Here is a 23,215-nt window from a genome sequence, read left to right on the forward strand (position 1 = left end):
ATTGAAAGGATGTGGACAAATTGGAGAGAGTCCAGCGGAGGGCAACAAAAAATGGTGAGGGGGTTGGGGGGACATGACTTATGGGGACAGGCTGAGAGAACTGGGCTTATTTTAATCTAGAAGAGAAGACCAAGATGGTATTTAATAGCACCTGAAGAGTGGTTCAAAAGGAGATGGAGCTAGACTGTTCTCAGTGGTGACAGAACAACGAGCAATGGTCTCAAGTTGCAGCAAGGGAAGTTTAGGTTAGATATTAGGATGAATTTTCTCACTAGGAGGGTAGTACAACATTGGAACAGGTTGCCCAGAGAGGTGGTGTACTCTTCATCCTTGGAGGTTTTTTAACAACTGGCTAGACAAAGCCTTGGCTGGGATGCACTGTTTTGAGCAGGGGGTTGTACTAGATGACCTCCTGAGGTCCCTTCCAACCCTAATTTTCTATGATACTATGAAAGAATCTAGTGAAGGTGATGACAATTTTTAGAGTTTTAGAAGGCAAGATATACAAGGAAAGGCTGAAATAATTTAGATTATTTAGTTTGGAGGTGAGAAGACTAAGGGGGACTTTGATAACAGTCTTCACATATCTGAAGAATGATCATAAAGAGGGCAGTGACAGGTAGGGGACAGGACTAAGAGGAATTGCCTGAAACTGCAGCAGAGGAAATTTAGGCTGGAGACAGGAAGAACTTCCCGACTATGAAACTGGTCAAGCTTTGGAACATGCTACCTATAGAAGTTGTGGAATCTCCATACCTGGAAATTTTCAAGAGCAGGTTAAACAAACATTTGACAGTATGGTTTAGTCAGGGATGATGATGATGCCTTGAGCAGGATGCTAGATCTCTTATGAGGTCCCTTCCAGCCCCACTGTCCTACAATCCTATGCTAGTCACAATAGCTCAATAGTTACACTGGCTTCAAGTAAAGTTTTGCAGATTTAGTTCTTCTGTTAACTCCCAAGTCTGCAAACCTGGCCAACCTCTTACTGAGTATATCTCCCCAACATGCCTGAAGAAGACTGAGCCTCTCAAAAATGACACACCCTCTTCTCTGTTTGCGAGGCTGAAAACATACTGAACATCAATTATACAGCTGCTATGACTGGGTAAATGGATATTCAGGACACCTGGGCAGAACATCTAGGGGCTTTGTGGGATGTCATCCATAAGCTTCAGAGAAGTATGAATCTAAACTTCTCCAGACACCAGAAATACTGCATTTCTACTTAAATTCTTACCTTTTGCCTTAGACAGTTTGCATAGTAAACAGAACTAGCTCATATCCATACCATATGTGTGTTGGTGTTGAGATCTGTCACGATAAGATACTGATAGTTGACCTACCCATAAAGGACCTGGTCCTATAAGGTGCTAAACTGCCCTCAGTTAAATCATTGTGGGTGCATCTATACATGCATTTTACTACAGAGTAGACCAATTAGCTCTGCAGTAAAGTGTCATTGTCTACATTTGTGATGGTATTAGGCTGCAGTAAACTGATTAACTCTGCTGTAAGATAGTACTGTCATGGGTTCTGACCAGAGGCATAAATTGTATCCAGTCAGCCTAGCCAGCTACAGACCTGCTCCGTCCTGGCTCAAATTGCTGGTGTCTCAGGCACATGTGTAGATACTGTGCCTGAAACTGCTCTGGGGTTTATTGCTTTGCATTAATTGCATGTGTAGATGCACCCTGTAGGTTTAAGATGTCTAGGATAATCCTGAAGGTTTGCTCTTTACTGAAGAAATCAGAGTAAACTCAGCATAGACATTAATTTAAAGATAAGATACCATCAACACTTTCTTTATTAAAACTAGTGGTGAAAACAGTGCAGAAGGATGTGAAAGTGGCACAATTCCTAGTCAGATGGCATTGTGTGAGTTATTATTTTGGGGTGTATTTCAACGCACACTTATGCCATTTTCAGAAAAATAAGGAATAGAACAACGTAGCTGACTAAAATGGAGGAATTTAAAAAGGTTTAACATTGTAACCACATACTACCTACTATGTTATCCCATGAGTGAGAAAAGATAAAAAGGTCTTTCTGCTATTGTCCATTTCTTCCCTGAATATTCTCTCTCTCAGAATATGTTTTAACTGAGGTTTTAAAAACAAATCAATAAACCTACCGAGGAAAAACTACAATTTAAAAAAAAAATAGGCCTAAATTGTTCTTTTGCCTAGACAATATTCTACATTTGCCTCCACTGATTTTAACAATGTGATACAACTCGCAAACCTCTAAAGTTTAGTCAGCACTGGTGCGATTGTTTCAGTTATTTTCTCTAGCAACACACTATACCAAAGATAAGCATTGGACACCATGGATCTGTTTAAGATTGAGGTAGAAAAATGTTGAGACTTACATGTCCGTAATGTCCTTTCCGGGAACAATTGTAGCAATATGCTGTGACTGAATACTCAGAAGAACTGGCCTTCTTGATTGGTCCTGGTTTGGTCTGCAATAAGAAAAATTGGTGAGAAGTAGATCTGGGAAGATTCAAAATGCTAAAATCAAGGTACATTAAAATAAACAAAACAAAAATCTGGCAGTGATACTGACAGCTTTCCAGAGAGGAAAAAAAACAAGTGTGCAAGAAGCTTGGGATACAAGACATAGGTTGTTCATTTTATAGTAATATTACACAGAAAATTATCTTGATCACTGAAATCAGTTGGGAGAGAAAACTTTAATGTTAATTCTGTATTGTCATTTCATTTCAGTGATGAATATAGGAACATAAGTTCTTGATTTATTTTTCTCTTCCTCCTTTTTTTTTTATTATATATTCATTTATTTTTACAGATGCCCCACTTTCCCCAGGGAGCAACAAGGGCCATCAGATATTACATCCACCAGCTGGATAGGAGCATTTGTGTATTAAAAAACTAGTCCCTCCCAGCAGGGCTCACTTACAGCAGTATGGCAAGGATCTGAGAGGGAGGGAGAGAGCGACAGACAGACACAGCTTAAGACTACTACACTCATGTTTCCATCCCCTACCACAATAAAAGGAAAGAGAAGAAAAAGGTTCCCTCCTAAAAGAACTTGCTACTTACCATTTCCCAGCCCATTTAGGGGTCTATATTAAACAAAAAATTAATTCTTCTGTTTAGCTGTTCAAAGTTAGAACTTTTTCTGGCTGATATAATGCAAAGACATACTGGGCACACGCTATTGAATGTAATGGAATATGCATTTTTTCCTCATTTCTACTGGATAAGTTTGTTTGAAGGGGGAGGGTTCAAATTTTAACAAAAATGCATACAAGTGTTCTCATGCTTTTCCTTAAACATGTTTTAGGTGACATGCTGAGTAAAGTTACTATTTATTAGCTCTGAAAAAAACCTTTTGCTTATAAATAATGGCCATGTAGGTAAAAAGAGGAGGGACAGAATATATGACTATGAAAAAACCGGTCAGAATAGAAAACTACTACATTTTAAAGCTCTATACACTTTTAAAAAATTATTATTCACTCTAGTAGAACATAGAGAACTGTAGGATTTCAAAGACTGATATTTTGTAAGATTGCTTGTTATTGTAAAGGTTACTTTCTTTTTCCTAAAACCATCCTCACTGCATTTGCTTACCATTACTGCTACTAATAATACTGCTGTATGGGCTCTTTCCAGAGAATATTGGCGCTTGTAAAATAGACAAACTACAAGGTTATTCATTAAGCTTTGTTTTTTTGTTTTAAGAAAAACACATTTGATCATGCATTTTAAACCCATTTTAAGTGTGGTAGTAAGTGTGCTGCAGGGTTGTGTTACTTTGTTCACATTTCATTCAGCAGATTGTAAAAAAGAGTATATGGAAAAAGGGCAGATTCATGCAGAATAACATGAAAAATGGAGCAGGAATCAGAGAAAAATAAACTGTGATATGTGGCAAAAGAAGTGACAGCAAAAATGAAAATTTCCTGTAAAACAAGAGATGGATCTCTTTTCTTCTCTGTATAAAGACCTGTCTAGACATCAATACATCAAGGCCACCCACTTGTGCCAGCCCAACTTTTTGGGCGTCATTTCTATCATCAGTACTATAAACACAGAGGAAAGAAAACTATGTAAACACATGTTTAAATCCATAGGTTTTTTCAAGGGTGGAATAATTTATAGAAAAAAATTGAAGGAAGTAAAGTTATCCATCTCAAGCTAGGAAAGAACTCCTAAAAAGCAGAATTGTATCAAATAATCCAGACTTCCTTCCCTCTCCTGCCACCAAAAAATGTATGGATATTGACATAAGGTTTGAAAGCTGATTTTATTGAAGTTGATGTTGTAAAGCTGCCATAAAATCTCAAGAGGTCTATTCCTGGGTTCCTTCAGTCCCCAGTTGTCTACTAGAAAGAGGTCTGCATCTAGAATATGTGTGGAGGATAGCTATCAAAGGATCATCAACTGTATAATATAACATTTTATTCTTTATTTGGTCATGAGATGGGTTATATAATGTCTTTATAAGAAATGTTTGAATTAATAGCCTTCATTCTTGTATACTGTGCTATAACTGAAACACAATTACAACTATGGGACATGCCAGATGGACATGCTTTACTTTCAAAATACTACGTTATACCACTTGTGAATTGTTAAATTGTGTTGCATGGATTTAGCCAATGATTTAGGCTATTATGGTACCTATTTTCATCTCTGTTAAAATTTACCTGTAGCTCAAAAAACACACATTTTTTCCCATTAGTAATGCATTTTTCTCTCTCGAGGCAGGATTTATCAAACACCAAATGTATGGATCAGATTGACATTGCTGACATAAAATTGAACATGCCCACCAGTAAAAACTCAAGTAATTTACATGACTAGATGAACAAACATTAAAGTACTTAGAGATGCCTTCAGTATAAATTTCATTCTGATCTCGTAATTACCCTAAAAATTGTAGGTAAAAGGTAACCAACCTAGCCCATACGTTATGTTTGAATTTCTTGAAGCTTGGGTGCTTTCCACTTTTTAAAATGGCTTGGTGATAACACCTGAAGTTTTCAGCAGTCACAACTTCTGACAACTCTACTCAGTTCATATATCTGGATGTTAACCTGAATAATGATTCCAGCTGAAAACTTTGCTATGATAAATGTTATCTACATGCTATCTTTTGTACTCCTCTTTTGTTGACAGCATGGAGATAAACTGAATAGCTCTTACCTCACTAGGAACACAGGGATGTTAAGCTTTTTGTATTGTACTGTACAAGATCTAACAAGAATCCTTGAGAGTATTCAGTGAATTAGGAATGTATACTCATGTGACACCAAAAACTCTGCACGACATTTCCTTTTGTTTAGCTCATAGAAAAAGGTCAGATTTAAGGACACAAATTAAACTGAATACTTACAGTTCAGATTACCACTATACATAACTCTACGACTTTCCAAAAGCCAAACAAAAAGGGAATTTGTATGTTTTTAAGCCGTTTTTCTTATTATTTAAGGTTTAAAAAAAGCACCTAAAGACTCTGATCAAATGGGTACAAAATGAAGTATTCATGAAAATAGCTCCTCTATGTTATAGTTTTTTTTGTTACAAACATTTAAATAATCTATATTTGTAGGGTGATATCTTGGAGATTACTTCACTATCAATATATAGAAGTAATAACCTGGTAGATAGCATTACCTATGAAAGGTCCATCCCATCTGCTATTCTTGCTGAAAGCTTTTCATGCACCAGTAAACTCAGTAAATATCAGAAGATAAAGCATAAGCCTACCACGCCACGGATTTACTCCTAATGTCTCCTCAAAGTGCAGCCCGATGCAACGATTACAAATGATTTTTCTTCTAATGTCATTTTACATAACCCTTTTTTCTGCATGAGTAGTTAGTGCGGAATGAATGAATGAATGCCATTAAAACAGTTAATCATTATCTGGGACACTGGCCTTCCTCCCTTCTCAACCAGGAATCTCCATGACAAAGGCCAAGAGATCAAAATGCCAGGGCTGCCTCAGTGGCCTATTTCTGACAGTAATTTTTTATGTAAATGGGCCTGCTGGGCAGCTCCCTCTGTGACCTTGAGCTGCCCTTATCTAAACTGACTTTGATCCAATAAGGTCTTGCTTTTATGAAGCTCATTACTACCTAGGATATGCAATCTGACTAAATCTCACTAATTAAAGACAATGTTCTATACATTTTTATATTTCACACACACATTTTATATAGATTAAATATTTTACACACTCACACACACACATTTATACAGAGAAACACATATATGCTAGAATGTTCCATGCAAGCTGAACCTTGCATATTTGACAAATACATAGCTAAACATATGATGTGACTTTTAAAGTAAAGCATAGCCCCTGGTTGCATACCCTATGACTAAAATTTATGCAAACACAAAAATCCAACTTCAGTAGTACTAAGAAAGGTAACAATGAAATGAAGTTTAGACATGACTTTAAATGTCCTTCCAAGCTGTTGTCTTTAATAGCCTACACAGAAACCCCTGATTCTAACTGATTGTCAGATTCTAACATCATCCAACCTCCCCCAAAACAACATGAAAAAATCCAGGTTTACAATGAGCAAAGCCTCCACTGGTCCACAAATACCTAACAAAATGATTTTGACAGTGGAGTAAAATACAGAAAGTTTCAAGTACCGACAAATACCCTATAATCAACTGAAATCAATGTTGCAGTCTTATTGTGCAGAACCATTTAAACCATTTGTCAATTTACCTCTGTTTTGGGGCTACTTACAACTATACCAAACAATATTTTAGATTTGTTCTACACCAGCTCACAACAATGCACAAACTTCATCAACAACCTATATAATTATCGGGGTCTTTACAATGTTTTCTGTACAACTTCCAAAGCAGCCAGTGATGGTGACAGGATACTGGGCACATGCCCTGATGGTCCAGTCCAATTGCTGTTTTTCATTTAATCTGAAGATTCAACTTTCTTCTGCAGTGCTATGCCTCACTCTGCTTACTCATTCTAGCACTCCACAATTAAACTACAAATTAATTAAAAAAAAATGCTTCTTACATAGGCAAAGCAGGTGATATCACAAGCCCTGGTTCTAAGAAGCCTCCTCCCAATGAAGCCAATGAGTGACTTTTGCATGGGGATTCCAGGTCTAGGCTGTAAGTGTGACGTGGAGAAAGTAGTAAGGACAATGTAAAACTAAGCCTGAAACTCATAAATGGTGTCATTATACCCTTTTTTCTGAGAGCAGTGCAAAATAATCTTATAACATATCATCATACGCTGGAGATGTCACTAGTGAGGCACAGCATGACAAAAGAAGAGTTACAGCTATTGCATTACTGTAAAATCATATTATTTGATTTCTTTTAAAAAACATATCGTCACCTGTTTGTACTTTAACTGAAACAATAGTAACTAAGGGCCAGTCTCCTATATTTTACGCTGCCAATAAAAGCTATCATGTAATGTTGTAATTATACTGAGTTTTTTTTTTTTAAACCGTGTCGTGTACCCAAAAGACTCCCACTCCATTGGGTAATTCCTTAATTAGGCAGATTTTTGAAACGTGTATTATGTACACAACAGACCGGAACGTCTCCTTTGGAGTTTTCCTAGTCTATCGGGTGATTGCATCATTAAGCCACACATGCTACGTAGTAAAAATCCTTATGAAAATTCATGAAAAAATGTACAGAGCATGATTAGTATGCAGGAGAAGTAAACAACGTTAATATTTTGGCTTAAAAAAACCCCTGACCACCAAAGCAATTAGGCCATTTTATGGAACTATTCCCTACCAAATTTCATGTCTTCAATTTTAGCCATTTTAAAAGTTTATACTTCTAAAATATGTTGTTCAAGTTTCCAAGCACTTTTTAAAAAATTGCACTAATATCATTACAAATTACAATCTGTGAGTCAGTTAAGTGAGGTATGTTTATAACCTCCAAATAAATAGGCTACACAGCAGAAACAGTGAAATACCCATAAGTAAAGAGCAGTGAATTATAGCTATATTTCTGTGAAGATACAGTCACAAATCAATGGCCAGATTTTTTTTAATTGGATAGCCCAGAAAAGCAAATGCTTATGAATAACCACATGAAGAAATCCAAGTTGTTCAATCCACGATACAAGTGGTATGACATGATAGTTTTCTACAGAAGTAGACATGTATATAATGCATTTTAAATAGATGCAAATGGCGGCTACAATTCATTGTGTGAAAAGGTTAAACCAAATGACAAAAATTAGAAATTTATATTTGAAAGGAATGAAATCTTTTGATACTCTTTATGAATAGGGAAAGATACTAAAACGTATTCATTTAAGAAGTCTTTTCTGTAAAATGGACAAAAATATCTCTGGTAAGCACAGAACAATGAATATACGCAAGATAATATGGATAAGAGCAATTCATTCCCTGAATGCTCCAAAATCTTCATGGCTTAAAAAGCATCCCAATTTTCTCCAAAGGTGGTTGCATTTATCCACTGGTCCATGGCTAATTTTACATGGAATGCAAAACGTTATTTAAATAAGGTGGTGCATTAAACTTCAACTATTTCCTATGGAGCTCTCAAACTATAGACCTATCTTTCTTCTATTTTAATTTTAAAGTAAGTTAGCAAAGGCTTCCTTCTTAATCCCCAGAGACTACCTATATAGTGACACAAATGCACAAATTTATGACAGTAACATAAATGCTCCTCTGAAGTAATGTGCAACATTAAGTGAAATCGTTTCCTGGAAAGATATTATAGGTATCTATATTTTATTTGCCATCTTAAACATATCTGGGTCTTTATGACCTTATTTTTAAAATGTATTTCCTTTTTATATTTCCTGGTGCAAATGGACTGCATAAATAAGCAATGTGCTATGAGGCTTCAGACTAGCCGATAAACCCTTTCAATTTTCATGCCAGCTTCTTCTTTTGTAATTCAAATCTGGCTGGAAACTGGCAGCTCTGAAAACTGAAACAAGCACTGCCACAAATACCTTGTAATGCTATCGACCTTGTCTGCCCATGCAGTGAGAAAGGGGGATGCATATGTGTCTGCAGTCATCCAGATAACACAACTCATTTTTTTTTGGGATAACAGAAGCCAGCCCCGGACTGTGCACCAAAAGCAGTCATTACCAGGCAAGCTGGAGAATAAGTCTCTTCAAAATACACAGCGCATTTAAAAACCATATACAGGGCTCAGCCACTGCTTTCATTACCAATTTTAATTTAGCTCCTTCAGTTTGCCAGCCAGATAAACTCTTTAGTGCTATTTTTTAATCTATTTGCCACATTTTATGTTTAAGATTATAGTAATATGGGACAGGAGAAGGAATCACTTTTAGAGGAAATAAAGAAATAGATCCGCTTATCAGCGCCCATCAGAAAGTTCATTAATCAGCCAGGCTTTGTGCCCCCTAAATTGAAAGGTTAAATAATCCTCTCAGGAATATTTCTAGGCACCTCCACCAATTGTCCGGAGAGAAGCTGCCATTCACAGCACTCTGGATCGGTGACAGGGTATTTTACCACTGTTTGGACCCCAAACAATAATGGACAAATGGCCTGGCTTACAAAGAAACCTTTTAATACAAGGATGGAAAAGGACCACAAGCTTTGATGTGGGGTGGGGGTAGGGGAAGTGGGAGGAATGGAGGGTGGAGGAAAGGGTGGGGGGAGGGGGAGGAGACTTACGTATGTTGATCTGTGTATATTTTTTTTGAATGTTTATTAGAAGAGCAATCAAATACATGTATATATACACATGTGCAGGCATTATGCATATACATTATATACATTATCATAGCAATAAGGATATGCATATTTACATGTACATTTCTACATTACTTTGAATACAAACATTTGCAATGCTTGTAAAATCAGGAGATGAACAGAACTGAAGCATGGTTATATTTATTAGCTAATACACAGGGGAGCCAAACAAACCCTAAGGTTTTAATTTTTGCTGTCATTCTAAATGATTTACAGCTTCCTTCCCCCCATGACTGTATCTGGTCTATTAGAACCTTGGTCACAAAGCAGGAACTACTACATTTGATGGAACTTTTTTTGCAAAAGAGGAAGTATTTTTTTTTGCAGTTTTTATATGAACCTGTCTTTATTCAGAGCTTCAATAGCACAAAACAAGCACAGTACATTGGTACTAGAGTACAACAGATGCTGAAGGAGTATCCCACAGTTCATTATAACAGTGTTTTTGGATTTGTGATTTGGGATCAAATGCTCCAAAACAAATTATAATAAAGGATTCCCATTTTAACATTACACCAGTAAGCCCTCAGTCTGTTTTGCCTTTTGATTTTATTGATGAATAATAGCACAACATACATTTAGACTAGACTATTAAAACACAGTAATTTTCCTGTGAACCTTGGCACAAGCACATATTGCCAATATGGTAACTAACTGTACAAGTTATTGTTCATTTGGCAGGAAGCAACATAAAAAATGTGATGATCATGCCTTCACACATTCCCATTTTAAGCGTGTCATGTGGAACTCGAGCAGAAATCTTGTAACTGTTTTTACTTGCCCACATAAGCTTTATGGGTACCTATAGCTGAGCCTGGAGGACTTGATATAATGTAGCAAAGATAAACACAAGTCACCAGTATGTACATAAATATCTTAAAAATATAATCGTGTGTTTGAGTATCTTAATATACTTATTTTTACCGAGCAAGTCTTATGGCCTGTAGCAATTTTTTATCTGAATATGATTTGGAACACTTTGACTAGTCCAAATTATGAATCGGAAAATACTGCCATTTATTACATTACATTAATGTCCCATCGTCAGAAATTGTCCCCAAAATCTACTTCAGAGCAATTCATGTGATCTTTCAACCCCTTACATCATCATCAGAAAGACAGTTTCTGAAAGAACTCAAAAAATCAAAATGGAAATTCTGTACGATTTCCAATCCAATGCAATTAAATAAAATTATTTAAAGAAAAAAGAAAATAGTATTTGGGGGCCATCATGACAAGTTGTAGTTTCAGAGACATCCGTTGCTAGTTATTATTCAAAATGCCAGCGCAGGAATAGAATTAACTTCATAGCCAAGAAAAGAACAAAAGAAAAAAAAAACCCGTGTGCCTGCAGCACCTTTAGCAAAATAAGCATAAGGTGAAACCTTATTACAGGTAGATTTGTAAGACAAGCCATTCAAATCTGCAGATGCACAGGTAAGGCAGCAGTGGAGAAAGTTCATTTCACTTAGATACAGACTAAAGCATAAGTTCAAACCAGTAATTAAAAAGTTTACAGAGTCCTGGCAGAGATGGAAAAACTGCCAATGACAGCAATGTCATGGATTGTTTAAATTTGAAGCGCTGCCAAGACAAAGTCAAATATACAGTGTATCTATCTTTGCACATTTGAGAGTTATATTCATAGCTTTTTTGGAATATGTTTAATGTTAATTAAAAACACCATTAACATACAACAAAAGTTAAAGCTGAAGGACTAACTTTAATCCATGGAAGCCAAAAAATTTGGAGTGAATACTTCTGACTAATTATATGTGCTGTAATACACATGTAAGATCACCTATATTCTGAGACTTTTCCAATACAAAAGTAACACAGTGATTATTAAGGCTGCAGTTATTTAACTCTTAATATATGGGTCTCTTTTTAAAATTCATTTTTATATTTGACTTTTTAATATTAAAACCAAACCAACCCATATCTGTGACTGAGACGGTCAACTTTTTCAGATATGACAGGCTGTATTGAGAAGTACTATTTTCATTGGCATGATGGACCATTCTGAATTAAATCACTGAGTATTTTTAGGGACTTTGAATCTGTAGGTTTTAAACATGATCAACCATAACTTTAAAAAGTTGTACTTTGACATGTATGGGTACCAAGTTGCTCCTCCATACATGAAACATTGACAGCATAAAATTAATAGCTCGCATAGTCTATCACATATATATCTACTATAGGAAAATTAAATAAATACATTAATGGTTATGACAGTTTCTTACCTTCCCACTTATAGACGTCTTAACATGCAGACTATTCATATAATATAATTAAATAATTTCAAATATTACCAAAGCATATGATTTACAATCACCCAGTAGACAACTGACAGGAATAGGAGAACCTATCATTATGACATAAGAATTCCTAGTGTTTACAAATGAGTAGAGAATATCTATATTCAGCTACCTGTCTGTCTTTTTAAATCTGTTTTGGTTATAAAATATTCAAAACTATTAATTTGCTATAAAAAAGTAAAATGCAATAACATATGATAATTTAAATTAATTACATTTTTATGACTGGGTTTTAGAAGTTTTATACAAAAATAAAAAAATAAGCCAATGCACACATTTGTTATTTATTTTGACAACTTTAAACGCTTGCAAATTTTAACCACACTTAGTAAAATTGGTTATTAACAGCTTGTATGGCAGGATTCAAACCATATACATGTTTACAGTAACATGTATATCTTAAAAAGTAAATAAACACACACTTCATTTTAGCATTTCACAGAAACACTCCATTCTTTCAAACTAAAAGTTGTTTTGTATATAACCAAGCTGCAAAACTGAACCTCACTTTTGATCCTGTTCATGTGATTAATACTTTGTCAGTAAAAACCTAGGTAGATGAGCACCTAAAAGTATCTTTTTATTTAAATAAAAGGAAACAGAAGTGAAAGTTACTGTCTGTGCTTAAATGACACTACGCATTAATCCTCTCAATTACATGAAGTGCAGGTGTGTACACACACACACGGACAAAGGTTTTCAAATATGAGATCTTACCATAAGATTATTCTGTTTTCTATTTAACTTACTATTTAGCCAACCATTTCTATACATTGAGGAAATAAAAGAGGATAAAAAAGAAAATAACACACAAATAGTTTAGATGTAGAGTACAGTGATTCCTACCACACATTTAAATAAATGAGTAGTGCTTGCCTTTTCTTTCCCAGGTTGAAGAACATACCACTATTGAGATCGATGATTCAAACTTCTAAAAAGTTTGCAACCACTATACATAATACCCTGCAGTTGAAAGGGTATTACTGTCAACAAAATAATTCATTTTCTTACACAATTATAATAAAACATGATACATGTCTTGTTCCACCTCCCTCTGTCCCCTCTGAATTCAGGCCAGGGAGGAAGTCTCTCCACAAGTACAAAATTCTTAAGTAGAAAATTCCTGAAATATCTGTATTAAACATGTAAAAGAACACTGAAGTAAAAGGTTTGCTGAGGGATTGACTTAACAAATGACATAGTTCAAAGGATTACTGTACATAGGATTTACAGGAATTCATAGCAATTAGAAATGGAAAGGGCATGGTCAGTCCACTCCTCCATCCCCCTAAATGGTTCTTACAACACACTGAACCGCAACCTCTAGTGAAGACTTATTCCCACCCCCCAAAAATCTACAGTCACTTTGTTTTAGGATAAACTATTAGAGAAAATATTTTAAAATTACAATTATGGTTAAAAGATTCATGTCAGTGACAGTTCATGATTGTGTTGCTGGCAGATTCCATATTTTTTCCAGGTTAAACTTTCACACGTCCTAGTCATGGCACAAAAATCTTCAAGGGATGTTTTAACCATGGTCTGTTACGCTAAGGAACAGATACTTAGGCAGTGTAAAAGCATTACAGATCTACTGTTTTCGGAGTGTTGGTTGTAGCCGTGTTGGTCTAAGGGCATAAGCAGACAAACAACTTGCAGACATTTCCTCTGCCTGAAGAAGGGTGTTTGTACCTGAAAGCTTGCAAAGAAGAATGTTTCCAACTATTTTAGTTGGTTTAATAAAAGATTTTGGATTTACCCAAAGAACATTGTTTTACAGTCTACTGGCATCAGTGGAAATATGATTATTTATGTCAACTGAGGATCACTGGAGTCACTGGAAGCTGTTAGACATGGCAGGAACAGATGTTTCTTAAATACACACATATGAAGTCAGTAACTTGGATAAATTTTAAAGAGATGCCATTTGAACTTTCTCCTGCATCTTTACCACTATAATAGCAGCAACACTTGATGATTTTATACTTTAATTACTGCTCTTACTAGCAATTAAGTGTGAACTTACGTCTAAAATCACTTTTCTTGAGAAGGTAAATAGAAAATAGTACCAGTTTATAAAATATATAATAGATTTCTTTTTTTTAACTTGTAAAGAGATTTTTATTACCTATAGTGTTACAACAAAGAGAAAAAATAAGAAAGTACAGCTTTTTACTAATGTTTGTTCCTATGATATAAAGCATGAATCCTGTATACTTACAGGTATTATGGATATAAATGATAATTTATATCTTATAAAACTATAAGGATCTTGCTATTTGTGAACTTTGGTTATTTGGTAAAAAGACTCTTATTTACTACTCTTAGAGTTGTCAACATACCTTGAACAAAACTTGCAAAGTGGACAATTTAGGGAGAAAATAAACATACTGTAAAACAAAAACTAGATTAACCGAGTTTTAATTTTAATTAACATGCTGATTTTTTTGTTAATCAAGTGCTTACAACCTGCAGGTAATACTTCCAGGGACACTTTTGTCAAAGACAAAGTACAAGCCAAAGTGGGAGAGAAGAAGTTTTCATAAAACACTTAGCTAGCTTTATAAAATAATTGCCAATTATTATTTAAGGGCTGGAAATTTTACATTCTTTTCACATTTGGTTTACAATAGTACAGTATAATTTCTTCTACAATATGAGAATTTCACACAACCTATACATCATAAACATACTCCTCCCTAAATTTAGAGGTCCCCCCCATTTTACAGAACTTAAAACCATTTTACAGAACTTAAAATCATTTTTAATCACATATTCAAATCTTTTAGAATTGTTTTTATTGTTTTCATTGTAAAATATCCCATCAAGTGGCTGTGTGAATTTAGATTCAGAACACATGGTTCCCTCCAAAGCGTGAAAAATATATTATCTCCATTTTACAAAATACTTTTACATATAAATTTAACACCCACTTCCTTCCCTTGCCCCTCCTGCTTTCTCTCCTCTCCCGGTAGGATCATCAGTCGGTGACCATGATTGAGCTAAGATCTAGCAGACATGGGGCAGGTAAGGCTAGGAGGTAGCATTGGAGCCACGTTCAGAGTTCCTCCAAAAATCCTATTCTCAAGTTGGAGAGTTGTGCAATTTAATCTCTTCACCTAAATTCCACCCTTCTAACTCATGCTTCATTTACAAAATCCTGCAAAGCCTACTCTACCTTCCAAATTTTCTACCTCAAGTTTAAATATTTCCATGGATGTTATATTTTTTAAATCCTGTCTCCTTCCAAAAGGAACATTTTTAAGGATTTAAATTGATTTTAGGCTAGACTGCTTACATTTTTATTTCAGAAAAAAGGTGGCAGGCCATGTAGAATTTTAATAATGGCACACAAAGAAATCCAAGCGCAAAATTTAAACACAAAAGATGTATTGTCCCTTCATGTCTTTTACGCATACAGGCCAAAACAGCCAATTCCTGGTTCACCTTTTTTTATGTAAGTGGATTAAAAGTAAGATTAACAAACTGTCAAAAAGCGTGTTAAATGATAGCCTCCGCTAGTTAAAAATTCTGATGGTTGTAAAACTCTGTTGGTGGCCATCTTGGGCTAGGAGTTTTAATATAAATGAGACTAGAGAAGACAGGAGATGGGGGAGGGGTCCTTGCTGCCTGAACAGTATAAGGGAAGGGAGGGATTATCCAGAATGAGCTATCTTTAAGGGAAAAAGCCAGATAAAAGAGTAGGAATGAAAAATAATGTATACTTACTTCTAGAAAACGCATCTAAAATAGATTAAACAATATTTCGTCCATCTGGTATGATTTATTTTTCATTAGTCCTCCCTACTTGTATTTATGGAAGACCATATTCATATTTGAAGCACTAATTTTATTTCATCATTGTATGTACATTTTACTGTTGGATCCTCCTTGCTATAACCCTCCTTGTCTACCATTGGTCAATGAATTAGATTACACTGGGCTGTGAAAAAATATATGTAAAGTGAAAAAATATGAAATTATGCAGACTGAATGCATATTTTACTTTATAGAAAAACATTACAGTGATTACCCACATACTTTCTGATGCCTGATGTCTTGTACTTCATATCCTGAATACAGATACTTTTTGCCATATTTCAGCAAAAACCATGCAGACCCATGCCCACAAACGTATACATATACACATCCTATATCTTTCATAACTATCTGTTATTCTACTAAAATGTGAGTGCTCATTTCAAATCTACTTGCATGAAGTCACTGAGTGAAATCGCACTTACTTTACTCTTGTATGTAGAAGCACTAGAAACAATATGGCTATTCACACGAGGTGAGGTGGTCTTAGCTCAAAGCTACACACAGCCATATATACAGTACTCCAACACATTTATCTCATTTACAAACTTAAGAAATACTCTGCAGTACTTTTCACTCTCAAGGGAGGGTAGCAGTCTTATATTTATCAGTCCCCCATCTCTTATTATTATTAAGACCCTGTTCACAATGTGCTCTGTGTTATCCAAAATTAGAGGCGGCATGTTTCTTCCCCGTGGAATGCACACCTTAAGAACAGTCAAGAATGGGTAAGAATCCATGATTTGTTTATGTTTAGGTATCCAGATCTCCAAGAGATGTAAAATGACCTAAAATAGGAACTGCCATAGGAAAAAAGGAAAAATGATCAGATTAATTTAGAGCATTTTTGGATGAAAGCAGAAAGCTGAACAAAATTCTCCAAAAAAATGTAAACTCATGGATCAATTGCATTATTTATAGTCACAAGGGTAGTTCCATTGATACCAGTGGTTTATTTTTCTGAATAAATTGGAGAGGATTTATCAATATGTTTGTCCCCATTGAGGGAGAACAAGAAGTTTTATAAACACATATTTAAAGTTCGAGCCAGGGTTGTGGATATTTTATGCAGAAAAATAAGACAGGAAGAATTTAGGAAGAGACAAATATTAAACAAGCAAATGGCTCTGACTGGAAGTGGTTTTTTTACTATTTCTATTAAAGAGGTGCGAGTGATGGTATGCATTTCAGACACCACGTCTTTGTGTGCATTTGCACAACACCTGGAACCAGCAGGCCCCTGATTTAAGCGGATGCCTTTAGCAGCTATTATAAAACAAATCATAAACACCATTAGTATTTCTACAGTCATAAACTAGTTTTAATATTCCCCTGTAACAAAACAATCTAGTGCTGTACCTATTTTTTGGGGCATGCCAAAATGTCTTGTAGGAAATGAAAAATGACAACCCTAATACTGGATTCTGGATTCAGATAGGGCATTATTAAATAGCTATCATGAGTTAATAACAGGGATGCTATACATAAAGCTCTATTTATGATACCTACTTCATTTTTCACATGTAGGCAAAACTATATGGGGAAAAATCAAATCTCTTTAAAATTTTAATTTATCTTTTCTGTCAAAGGAAAAATATGAAGAGTAGGAACAATAATTTTACTAAAATTCAAAATCATTACCATTAAAAGAGGTCATTAAATAGTATTCTCTCTCAAATGTGAAATGGATTAACATTCTGATGACTGATTGGTCTTGCAGAGTAATTCTAGTTAACAGAGTTGAAAGAACAAGTTTAAGGAACCTACTAACTTCATCCAGTTAGAAAGCTTTGATTATCATACAGCCTTTAAATTTCAGCTTCAGTGAATACAATTTGATTATCTTTTTTCTGTCAAGGAACAAATTAAAATATTCTGCTCATAATCCTTTTCGCCATTTGAACTGTCTCATGAAATATCTTGTACTGGCAGCCTGTTTTGGTTAGAATAAGACATTTCTGCCAAAAGTACAGAGTATTTTCAATGTGCCAAAATTTCAGACCATGCCAGTGTAAACAAAAATTTAATACCAACCATAAGAGAAGGAATGGAATTATTATTTACTCATTGTTCTTCCTGAGCCATCACTGAAGTGCAAGGGCTGCAGTGAGTCAATAGATGGCAGTCCATCTCTTAGTAAAGAGCTAGAAAATGGATAAAATCTCCAAAACCTTTACAAAGGAACAAGTGTTGGGTTCTGTTGTTTTAAATAAACATTCATAGTGGTTGAGAACATTTAAATAATACACCCACATTTAAACAGAAATTTTATAAGAATCATCACCAAAGCAGTGTTACAGAAATGATTTTCAAAGATTATGAACATGTTATGTATTTGTTAAAATATAAATATTGATCTTTTTGTGCGTGTGATACACACGGTCAGGTTACTATTTTTCAAAAATCATTATAAAGCCCGTTTTTAACTTGTTATATCTATTGTCAGAATTTGGAAATAATTTATATTAACATTAAATTATGTGCTCGCAATCATGTGCACAGACATGTGAACAGATGAAAAAAAGTGTATTTTCACTTGTATTCTTTTTCTTTAAATGCTATTACTCTGCTTAAAATATGGATGGATCACAAATCAAGATCAAATTTTAATTTGAAGATAATATTTAAATATTGTTATGCCTGGGTGAGACCAAACTGCATTACTTTTTTTCCGACAAGATTGCATAAAAGCACCCAAAACTTTACCCTGACACAATTTCAGTATATCAATGAATATTTTCACTCAGCTTCTGGTCTAGAGCTATGGAGAACAATTTAAGTGGAAAAAAAAAAGTTTGGTCTGACAAATTTAAGTAGCTTAGATAAAAACAGAACTTCTTACTCTATAGCCTCTGCTTTAAATATCTAACTTATCCAATGTCAATAGAAATTTAGAAAAGTATAATCTGATTATGCTTCAGTGAATATAGTTGTTAAAATTGGTCTTCACACGAAATACACTTCATAAATGCAAAGTATTATCATATTTAAACTTAGATTATCTACAGTGACTACAAAACAGCAAAGGCATTTATTAGAAATGAGATAAGAACTGCCTCAAATAGGAAATACAGCTATGCAAGTATTTCCAACAAATTTCAAAATATTTGTTGAAAAGCAAAATGCACCCAAACACTAAACACTTCTCAAACCAATATTTTAACATGACATTTTCATGCATTTTTTTTAATTTACAGTAAGTGTAAAGTTAAGATACTTGTAATAAAATTAGCTGGCTACAGTTCTCCAGCTTAGATTTCTTGTTAAAGAGTCTCAGGAAGAATCTGGTTTTAGACTTACCTTCCCCCCCTCCCCCTGTGCATTTTTTTGTAGTATTGCTTATACCTGAAGAATTATTCAATGTTCAAAAAGGTCCCCAGTAAAATATAGTCTGAAAAATCATTTAAAATATAATACCTATTATTATTATTTAAATATATCAATATCATTATTAGATGCAAGTTTCATAAAAGGTCTAATATATACCATTTTAACACTTCCTCTGGAAATATATGAATGATAAAAGATTTACCCTTTTCCTTTGAGTATCTTTAAATAAGCTAACTAATGTAAAGGGAATGCCACTATTCCTCAGTTTTTATATTTGTTTTATTCCATTCAGTACAAAGAAACTAGTCAAACAGAAATGGAGAGTTCAGACAGCACTCATTTCATTTTGGAAAATCAGAAGTATACAAAACAGAGAAGTTTCCAACAGTGCTTTTGCTTTACTATTATAGTTTAGTTGCAAAAACTGAACAGGAAAATTTCTAACGTATTGAAAAGACAAAGGCAACAAATTATAAGTACTAACTGCACTTGTTTTCCCTTACTTGAAGGAAAACCTTAGACCCATAGAATAATAAGTACTGAACAAACTTTCGTACTTTGATTACCTTGCAGAAATTATATTGATTATAAATATATGTCAATTAAACACACAGCATACTTATGTTGAACAGAAGAGATGGGCAAAGATCTGATGAACAACTTAACTTCAATTTTTAAACTATGTTTTATGGCTATAAATCAATCAATTTAAGGTTTTTAATACAGAGCAATTAAACGTCATCCTAGACCTAATATTGTTCAAAGTTTCTACATCATTAATATATGCACAGTTTGTTTCAATTTTGCATGTGTTTTATATATGAGAAAGAAATTATAAAGCGTAATAATTGATGTGTAGTGAGCAGTTGGTATTTTTTCAACTAAAGACCAACTAAATAGAGGCCAAAGACAATATGAGAGCTGACTTTTTCTTTCAGAATCATGTCCAGAAAGTTTTTAAAGTTTACTTCCATAATTCTCATTTCAATCTCTGGCTAAGATTACTTTATTCAAAGTTAAATAGAGTATTTTGTAATACACACGCACACACACTTTCTATTTTGTAATATATACATTTGTATATGTAATATATACATATATGTAATTTGTAATGTATACATATACATATATTATATATTTATATATGAGGCTACAATGTTTGGGGAACACTGAGCTATGAATATTGTATACTCTTAAATACCTTCATATAAAGTTTACATTTCTTTTTACATGTATAGTACAAGTAGTTTCTGAAAGACACGTGATAGAATCAAGGTCATTAAGTTATTTCATTATTAAAACCAATCAGAAATTCTAAGAATGTTTAAAAAACAGAGACAGTGTTTTATTGCATTCTCCAGTTCAAAAACTCTTCAGATGTTTATTATCTTCCTGCAGATGATACTTGTCTATATTTTATGGTCAGCAGTTCACAGAAGAGTAAATAGGTTGGGTGCAGAAGAAAATAAAAAAGGTGTTTCTACTTACTGTTAGGTGATACTGCCTCCATATTTCTGGGCAAGCCTGGAAAATAAAAATATTGATCAGCTGGGAGCATGAAACAAGGTGCTTTACAGCCTGTTGGTTTTGGCATAACACAGTATCCACCGGTGTCGGTCACAGGAAAATAAGAAGCTTAACTGAAAGGGTCTGCATTTCAGCTTCAAAAACCTGGCTAGACAGTTTAATTGAATTTTACACTGGTTTAACACACTCCCTGCCATTGTCAGAAGGCCAGTAACAGTTTTTCCTCCCCTTTCTTCTCTTAAGGTTAGAAGTTTTGGAGACTAATATGTATTAAATGTCAAAAGTATGAATACTGTAAAACAAACACAGAAACAACAGACTATGAATCTATGTATATAGTACAGACTGTTTTCTAACATTTCAAACTTACATGCTGTTTTGGAAATTAATTCAGAAGGCACTTTGCTTTGATAAAGAAGTGAATTTAATTTTTATAAAAATATTTTTGTCCATGTCTGTATCCTAATCAAAATATAATTGGGACATGTAATAATCCTCACTCGCCTAATGTCACATAAGATGTAAACAAGGAGCATAACAGATTGCTTTAATGCTTCTATTTTTACAATGGCTTGCTTTCTTCTGTTTTGATACTTGTCTGTCTTATACACAAACTTAGAAGCACAGTCCACTGTAAAAACAACATAAGTACATGTTGTATAACAGTAGTATCAATAGACTTGAAAAGGGCAGAGGACACTGGAAAGAGAAAAAGCAGAACCTTTTTCATAAACAAAATAAAATATGTCCTTAGAATAAATGAAACAAGGGTGCTATTTTCCTTAGTATTATTACAGACTTAGTGACTTTTTTGTTTATAACTTACTTTTTCAATACTGAAGACAATAAAGTATGTAATTATTGCTCTTTTTAATACTATACAAATTAGAACCATATGTGTATACATATACAGAGTTATTTTAACTTATCTGCATACCATCTTTCAATTTGTTTAGGACTTCACTCCTTACAGTGGAAATAATTTCTAAATCATTTGAATAATCTCTCCAGGCTTGTTGGTAAATCTTCATTTAGAGCATTCTCATTAGAAATCATGATAATTCATGCCATATTATGTAGTTTTAACCTTGAATGTTCAAGTCTCCCATCATCTTGCAAATTTATACTACTATTTCTCCATACTTTTGAAACAATCTTTTCTCTCATGTCTGATATCTCAATCTTTCATTTATATTTACAGAACATGTCCATAAAAAGGTCATATTAACAAAATGTAATGGAAGTAGAAAAACAAAGGCTTTTGCTACTGGTTATATGGCACAGAACCACAAAATATCACAGGACATCTTCCCTAGGTAGGTTGGACATTATACAATTTATTTCATATTTTGCCAGTCACACAATTTTCTGGACAAAATGTACAATCTGTTCTGTGTGATGGTTCTACATTCTCTCTCTTACTTGCAAATATTTGAGTTTTATATTAATATTTTTACATAGAAACTAATGCAAGATGCATCACATTTCTGGGCATAAGGAAGCAATGCAACGTTTGACTGTTTAAACATACTCAGGCTGTCTTGGAATGCAAACAAAAGGATTTACCTTTTTACCTAAAATGGATACTAGGTTTGGCAGTTACAGAGGATTCTCAAGTTCAAGATGTATTCAAGACGAAATCACTATTCTATAAAAAAATATTCTATGCCAGACATTGCCTGCCTCAAAATTATAAATGGTTTCAACTCTACCTAATAGTTTTGCTGGTGCAGCAGAGGGGTAGCAGGCAGTTATTTATACATTAGTTCTGGGTAGTTTTCGATTACCACAGTGTCCCCAGACTAATATGGTTGAAAAATCGCAATCAATGAGTTGTCATATACTGGCAAAATGCCACTCTACCATATGACCTTTACTTACACATCAGCTATTTAATAAAAAAAATTACTTGATTTTAGAATAATCATTTGTTGCTCTGAACATGAAGACACCATTTATTGAGGAAATTTTTTGCTTAAAAACAAACAAACACACTTATAATTGTTACTATTAGGAGCTTTTAACAAAATATTCCAAACAGTGGAAGACCCTCTCACTCAACAGTTTTATTATAGAAGAGGTGGGGATTATTGCTGGGCATTTTAAGACTGGGGGGGGAAAAAAAGGGAGGAGAGGAAAGCTACAGAAAACTGGCTTGACATACTTCTACATTCACAGGGGGATTCAGCATAGGACTTTTCATAATCAAAATGATCACTCACACAACTTCTGAAAGTGTCTGCAACAGTCCAAAATGGATGTTTGGCTGTATGATAGCCTTTTTAATATTATACTTTTAATTTTGAGACTTACTACCTTGCATCAACTCACAGCTACAGTCTACACCTCTTCCTTATCGCAGAATGAAAAAAAATATATAATTAACAATTACTACAGAATACTGGCTTCTCAAATGAAGTAAAGCGGTTTGTTATGGAAGAGAGCATAAGCAAATGCAACA

General features: G+C 34.2%; 1 protein-coding gene across 1 annotated transcript in view; it reads right to left on the bottom strand.

The window, feature by feature from the left end:
- Nucleotides 1-23,215, bottom strand: part of ZCCHC7 (zinc finger CCHC-type containing 7) — a 194,856-nt gene that overhangs the window by 17,675 nt on the left and 153,966 nt on the right. The window contains exons 6-7 of the mRNA XM_019555084.1: nt 20,716-20,751; nt 2,372-2,464 (exon numbers count right to left, since the gene is read on the bottom strand). Coding sequence (XP_019410629.1) covers nt 2,372-2,464; nt 20,716-20,751 — 129 coding nt within the window. The remainder of the gene's footprint in view (nt 1-2,371; nt 2,465-20,715; nt 20,752-23,215) is intronic.

Source organism: Crocodylus porosus, unplaced genomic scaffold (genome assembly GCF_001723895.1).
Source record: "Crocodylus porosus isolate Cpor-Errol unplaced genomic scaffold, CroPor_comp1, whole genome shotgun sequence".
NCBI classification, from domain to species: Eukaryota; Metazoa; Chordata; order Crocodylia; family Crocodylidae; genus Crocodylus; species Crocodylus porosus.